Below are 6,607 nucleotides of genomic sequence, written 5' to 3' on the forward strand. Positions count from 1 at the left end.
TCGCTGCGTTCTACAAATGTAGCTTTTTTACTCTTGCCGGCCAGAAGGAGAGAAAAAGTAAAGATAAAAATAATGAAGCTTCTTTTTTTGTTCGTCGGGCTGAGCATGGCCGGAACAAAATGCTCCGGAGACATGTGCTGGGCTCAAGAGATGAGAGGACCAAGGTAAAACCTGTCAAAGTTTTTATTAAAAAATACATAATATAAGACCCCGACGAACTGAGAAAAGCGACGAATGCTCAATTGATGCGCACAAAACCAATCCCGAAAGCTGGAACATGAACTGCCCTGACAGCTGCGAAATCATGCAATTTCTCGAAGTCGTCGAGCGAAAAATCAACGAGGAGTGGGCTCAAGTCAAGAGCAAGTAAGGAAATTTCAAGAGAAAATGAATCTTAATTTTTCAGCTTTGAGGTCAATTACGGAAAAGCTGGAATGGACGGAAGCAGACGAGAAATTCTCGAAATTCTCTTGATCAAGCTCAACAAGATTAAGAACTCCTCAATGTTACGGATTTTCAGAAATATTCATAAAAAAACTTTGAGCTTTTTCTTTAAAAAAGAATTTAATTGAGCAAAATTGAGACAATTTATGACAGAAAATATTTGAATTTAAAATCCGCTGAAAGTCCGAAGCTGAAAAATTCAAGGCCTACATGAAGCTCTACAACGATGCCAACGTTCCGCGAATCATTCTCGAGCAGGAGAAAATCACTGCGAATCTTGAAGAGCGACGAGCAAATCTTCACTCTGAGCTTATCTGTAGGCTCCTTTTTTTATCTTTACGTTTGAATCATTTTTAGCTCTGAAAATCGAATTGAACAACAACATCGCCTTCTGCCTGCTCAACTTCAAGGAATATGGAGAGCACATTTGCGACGTCAGATCTTACCAATACGGACAAGGAGAAATCTAGAGATGTTTTCTGAAAGAATAAACTTTGATTGTCGATTCGAATAAATTTAATGAAAATAACCCATATAATTGGAGAAAATAGATTTTTAAGAAATTTAACTGTCAAAAGAAAGAAAGTAAAAAAATCTGGGATCTTTATAAAGCGGGTTTTCAGCATAAAGTCAATGAAGAATCTTCGTTTGAGATTACAGAGACTTACCAATAGTCCAGCAAGGCGGACAAAAGCACACTCCGCCGCGGCAAGTATGCGAGCATCCACCGTTATTGCCATCGTAACAGCTTGCTAAGACGGCACTTACTTGAAGAAGGAGTCTTTTAGTGTTGAAATTCTTGTTTTTTTTTACAAATGTTGTACGCTAATCGATGCTAAAACCTCAGCATCCGTGTTTTCTACCTTTTAAGATAAATCGGCACCCGAGAATTTTCCAAATTTATTTTATCGTTAAAAATTTGTATTTTCAACTTTTTCTAAAAAAACTCTTCATGAATCACTACTGAATTCTTTTTTTCTCATGACCTTCTAGGGCAAAATCTGCTGCGTCAGCATTAAAAAAGTGAAGAGGTTGTGGTGCAGCTAGGGACGATATGAAAGTACCATCACGAAAAAGCCTCAGGTCAGAATTTAACTAATTTTGTCAGGTTCTGTTAAACACGCTTATAGAATTGTAACAAAAACTTTTTGTGAAAATTTACCGAAACTTTATTCTGAAGAATTTGAGGTTTCTTGCGCACGCTCTGCTTTAAGCTTTTTATCTTTTCCTAAATTCTATGTTTTGGTCACAGCCGGAAGATAAGACTCTAGTAAGTAGAGTCTAGTTTCTATGTTTCGGGCGGTTTCGTAAAAAGAAGGTGCATGGGATAAGCCTGTCTACCGAAAACTCGTCTTGGTGAAAACCAAGTCCTGTTTCTCGTGAAATTTAGCTGAACCAAAAAGACAGGATCTACGCTCCAAGAAAAAATTGGCTAAAGAAAGTGGAGAGAGACGGTCGAAGATTTAAAGATTTCCAGGAGTGTACGGTTGCTAAATCCAGTACTTAGAAGCTGTTGGTTTCAATGTTTCATCGTGAAAGATGTTCATTTTATTTCTGAGGAGTTGATTCACAAAAAAGCGCATATTAAAGATAAACGAATGGTTTATAAAAAATATACACAATATATAATGAATTATTGAAAATTATATAAAAAATTTGTAAAAAAAGGAGACGAATATAAAATTCTTTTTAAATTCTAAAAAAAATATGAAAAAAATTGTCTTACGAGTTTTGTCATCTGTAAAATATGCCGTGATAAGGTGACCCTTGTACGATTTCTCGCGAAAAAAAAAGAAATGCAGCTCTAGCGCCGCGAGCGCCGTCTGTTCTCCATATAAGCTTCAGCCTGCCAAGTCTGGCTAGCATTTTCAGAATGAAATTGTCTGCTGCTCTTGTTTCCGCCGTGAGTAAAAGAAGAAAGAGATAAAAATGTGATAAATTATATACAAATTAAGGTAGCCGCGAGAAAATGGAATCCCTTTGGCAACAAGCAAAAGCTCTTGTCTGTCCCAAAATCTGCTCAGGCTCATCGTGATGCTCATGGTGACCAGGGCGAATATGGCGATCTTGTCGTTCAGCCATGGCAAGTGGACATCCTTGTCAAGCACGGCTACGATGCGGACAAGCTCAACGTCGACGAAACTGCGGGAAACGACCCTCCGAACGGGCGAGGACTAGTCACGTGGGCGAGAAAATGGAACGTCGTGGATTCGGATGGAAAATTCGTCGTCCCCTACGCAATCCAAAATACTGTTCCTTCCGAGCACTGGCAAACGATTCATGATGAGCTTGCGGACTTCACCCTCGCAATGGGCTGCCTCAAATTCGTCTTTGATCCAGATTTCACCTATGATAATGGTGTTCACATTGCCGGCGAGTCATCGAACGGCAGCGGCTGCTGGTCTTTTGTCGGTCAATGCACCGGTTGCTCAAATGGTGTGAGTGGAATTCACTCCGGCTGGCAAGCTCTTCGACTTCCAAACTGGTGCATTGGGGCTGGAGGCATTCATCACGAGTTTTTGCACGCGATTGGATATCTCCACGAACAGGATCGACCAGACTGGGCTGACTATATCACCGGCGGCGATGTCGGAGATATCTCCAACGACGTCTGGTTCGAGACTGGGCATCCCTTCGAGCCATCTTCAAACGTCATGTATAGTGGATTCACGCTCGTCAACGGCCGCAGCTACAATCCTCACCCCCTTCTCACCACAACCGATGCCGAGCAAGGATATCTCCTCTACTGCGAGGGAAAAGAACAAACCCACCCGCTGGAGCCAAGATCGATGTGTCTCGAACCAGATGTCGTTGACGTTTTAAGACCTGTCTTCCAGCACAAATTCTGCGACGGCTTCAAAGACTGCCTCAACGGAGAAGACGAAGACGGCCGTCTTGCGACTTGCGCTGAGGGTGAAAAAACCGCGCTTGGTTGCTGCAAAAATCTTAACATGGACTTCTTCGGACTTGGCACTTGTGTTGCCGGTGGCTCAATCGTCAACGGGAAAGACGTCTACACTTGTGACCATCCATATATAATAAAATGGCAATGGAGCTCGTCAGGTGGATGTAGGGTCCGGCACGATTAGGACAGAAAAATTATTTTTCAGAAATCTTCAACTGTGGCTAAAATGAGGTTTCGGAACTCATTTCCGGCCTTTGATTCTCCCCAAAACTCCTCTTTTCATCCCTTTTTAGGCTTTCAAAAATTTCTTTACTTGAGAGGCTGCTGCGCTCTGATTGGTTCGCACAAGTCAGAATTTCTTCTAGACTCGAGATTCTTCTTTTTCAAAATAAATGTGCGGACTTCAGCCAATCAGCGCGCGTTAAACATTTTAATTCTAATCGTTATAAACTTTAAAAGTAATTCACAAGAAAAGTCCAGTGAGTTAGAATAAGTTTCAAAAGCAAATATTATTATTTTTTATTTCTCTATCTAAAATGACTAGGCCTGGAATTGTGAGCGACCTAGAACGCAAAATAACCGAGAGAAATCGGCGATTTTGATTTTCAGTCGGGATTCTGATTGCACCATTTTATTTGGCGTATTCAAAAACCCTAGAAACATTTCGATTTTTAGGGGGCTCATACTTTTTTGGCCTTTCAAAAACTTGGGTCCTCCGATCGTGTCGGACCCTAGGTGGATGGACTGGTTGCGCAAACGACTCGTGCAGCAGCAGATATACGAGGACTGGAAACGGAATAGCGGATGTGCCATGCTTTGGCGACGCTGGAGAATTTTCCTCTGATTTTCAATGGGACGGCAACGCTGTCAGTAGTCTCGGTTGTCAGTCTGGCGATGGACCTGCTACTCCTACTCCCTGCGCTGATCACAATTGCGATGATAATCAACGATGCGTCAACAACGATGATCTTTCTGGATACACCTGTGAGTGCCGAGATCCAGTTAACAAACCCTGTGCGACAACAACCACCACTTCTACCACCACAACGACCACAACAACTACGACTACAACAACAACGACTTCCACAACAACGACGACGACGACAACAACAACTGAACCACCAACTTGTCCTCCGACAACTGGATGTGATCCAGCCTGCGAAACTGGTTAGATAATGTCTTATATAAAAAATACTAATCTTCATGAGACAGAAATTAAATCTCATTGTAGGATTCACTTGTTTAAATGGAGAATGCATCGATGAAGATGAGTGTTCCACTGGCAATCATAACTGCCACTCCTATGAAAACTGCGCAAATCTACCGAACGGAAGAGGGTACAAATGCGAGCCAGGGAATCAAGAGTGCCAAATGCATCACAAATTTGCTGAGTGGAAAGGAGTAAGTCATATTCTTATATTTTCTCTTTACTAACTGTTTCTTTTCTCAGCGCCAAAACGTCAAATACATCTACAAGGGAGAAGACTCCGTCATGCTCCAAGTCAAATTTCGATCTAAAAACAGATTCGTCAATCCCCGATCCGAGCTCTACAAGGGTTTCGTTTTTTGGACCAAAGACGTTTGCGGAATGGACTTCATGAAAAAACTTCGAAGCGGCGAAGTTCGAATCGACCTTGTCGACACAACCGATGTTTATCGACTCGGTGATGTCTACTTCCGAGATGCTGCGAAGTACACTCACGCTGGCTTTGAGTTCGAGTTGACTCAACTGGTCGATAAGGACACCCCTTGGGCTTTCAAGGGCGGCGTTGCTACTAAAAATATGGGATCTGACGATGTCCAGGTTATTCTCACCGGTAAGGACGAAAAAAGCGAAGCAAATATTGAATATTTATTTTCAAGGGCTCAAGGATGTCCAGTGGATCGACGCTAAGGGCCGAGACTGGTGCCTATTGACAGCTGCTAATGCGATCGTTCCTCTTGAAAACAGCGATTTCCCAGACTACCATATCATGTGTCTTGCTGAAGCAAAGACTTTCTGGAAGTCTCCTTCGGATCCGAATGCATAAAACAGACCTCGTTAATCGAATAAAACAGTTTTAAGAAACTCCAACTCATTTTTGATGGTTTGTCAATTCTAAGTCATTTTATATTTCCAAAATAGTTTTGAGAAAAACGGTTCTCTTCGTTGTCTTCAGTCGTCGAAGGGGTTTGCATATCTGTTCATGCTCGTACTGTCATCGCTTGTGACGTCAGAGATTGAGAAAGAGACGTTCTTTTCGCTGACTTTTCTCCTAAAATATTCTTGTTAGGACTTTTTTATTCGGAAACTATGAATTTCGTCATTTTTTTCCTACTGCGCTTTCCGCAATAAAAATGATACTAGCTACTCAGGGTGGGAAGATATCGCCGCTTGAGAAATGTCAAATTTCAAAGATCAGATTTAAGAGTACCTGTTCTGGAAAATGTACATTCCGATAGTGATGGCTAGCCAAACAAAGATTGAGGCTCCGATGAGTCCTCCTCCTAGAGCTGGGGAAATTCCATCGTCTGGGCACTCAGCGCCAAGCACTTTTTCAGTTCAAAATATTTCAAAAAATTACAGCGGAAATTATGGACTAATTGATTGAATTCAAATTTTGTTGGCTCTTTATCAATTTGCTTTTTGAAATGTTTGTTCAAAAGACTCGACTCGGAACTGCCGAAAAAACGCAAACACTTCACATTTTATCGGGCGCTAGCACCAGTTTCCTGTTTGTTAGGGATTAGATTTGAGACAATATCAACTTCCTGAGAAAACCAAACATTTGTTCGATGAAATTTGCATTTACGAAAAACGCTCATTTTGAACTGTTCCTGTGAAGAAAACGAGCACCATGACGAGTTCGAAGATAATGATGCTGGAAGTGATGATGATCGTTTTCGAAAGAGTCCAGTATTTGAAAATGAAAACGCAGGCGGCAATGATGTAAAACGCACTAGAAAATGTTTTCTGTCTTTTGGAATTCTTTTTAACCTGAGGACAGAAACAACGGTGATTGTGACAATTCCAGTCGTAGATTCGACGAATGAATTGACACATTTTTTCGAAGCAGTTGTTGTTACAGAGACTGTAGGAGCTACTGTGTTCTTCTCGTCAATAACAGTCACTTCTTCCAATTTGAGTTTGTCCTTGATGTCAGAAGGAATACTCGGGTCTTTTTGAGCTGCTTCAAAATTTTGGTTAAGAACTTCTTCAACTTCTCTTTCGGTCTCCTTTTCAGTTCTGACTTGAATCTGGATAAGATCGTCCTGATT

The 6,607-nt window shown here is 41.4% G+C and overlaps 2 protein-coding genes across 2 annotated transcripts; both read left to right on the forward strand.

Annotated features, from left to right (window-relative positions):
• The first annotated feature begins 41 nt into the window (after nt 1-41).
• Nucleotides 42-973, forward strand: LOC145709258 (uncharacterized). Its single transcript, XM_081786939.1, has 5 exons — nt 42-164; nt 208-366; nt 407-505; nt 627-760; nt 802-973. The coding sequence occupies exons 1-5, from the start codon at nt 73-75 to the stop codon at nt 912-914; spliced, it is 597 nt and encodes a 198-aa protein (XP_081643065.1). The 5' UTR covers nt 42-72; the 3' UTR covers nt 915-973.
• Nucleotides 974-2,317: 1,344 nt separating this feature from the next.
• On the forward strand, nt 2,318-5,408 carry LOC145703265 (uncharacterized). The gene is made up of 6 exons (XM_081780604.1): nt 2,318-2,347; nt 2,400-3,507; nt 4,085-4,516; nt 4,581-4,750; nt 4,800-5,166; nt 5,213-5,408. The coding sequence occupies exons 1-6, from the start codon at nt 2,318-2,320 to the stop codon at nt 5,377-5,379; spliced, it is 2,274 nt and encodes a 757-aa protein (XP_081636730.1). The 3' UTR covers nt 5,380-5,408.
• Nucleotides 5,409-6,607: the final 1,199 nt, after the last annotated feature.

This window comes from Oikopleura dioica, chromosome 1 (genome assembly GCF_907165135.1).
Source record: "Oikopleura dioica chromosome 1, OKI2018_I68_1.0, whole genome shotgun sequence".
Classification (NCBI taxonomy): Eukaryota; Metazoa; Chordata; class Appendicularia; order Copelata; family Oikopleuridae; genus Oikopleura; species Oikopleura dioica.

What these genes read in the sequence shown, in the direction of transcription:
- LOC145703265 (XM_081780604.1), top strand. Translation starts at nt 2,318, where the DNA reads ATGAAATTGTCTGCTGCTCTTGTTTCCGCC. An exon ending in ATGGCAATGGAGCTCGTCAG is followed by an intron (nt 3,508 to 4,084) that starts GTGGATGTAGGG and finishes GTCGGACCCTAG; the next exon opens with GTGGATGGACTGGTTGCGCA. An exon ending in TGATCCAGCCTGCGAAACTG is followed by an intron (nt 4,517 to 4,580) that starts GTTAGATAATGT and finishes ATCTCATTGTAG; the next exon opens with GATTCACTTGTTTAAATGGA.
- LOC145709258 (XM_081786939.1), top strand. Translation starts at nt 73, where the DNA reads ATGAAGCTTCTTTTTTTGTTCGTCGGGCTGAGCATGGCCGGAACAAAA. An exon ending in TGGGCTCAAGTCAAGAGCAA is followed by an intron (nt 367 to 406) that starts GTAAGGAAATTT and finishes TTAATTTTTCAG; the next exon opens with CTTTGAGGTCAATTACGGAA. An exon ending in AAGATTAAGAACTCCTCAAT is followed by an intron (nt 506 to 626) that starts GTTACGGATTTT and finishes AATCCGCTGAAA; the next exon opens with GTCCGAAGCTGAAAAATTCA.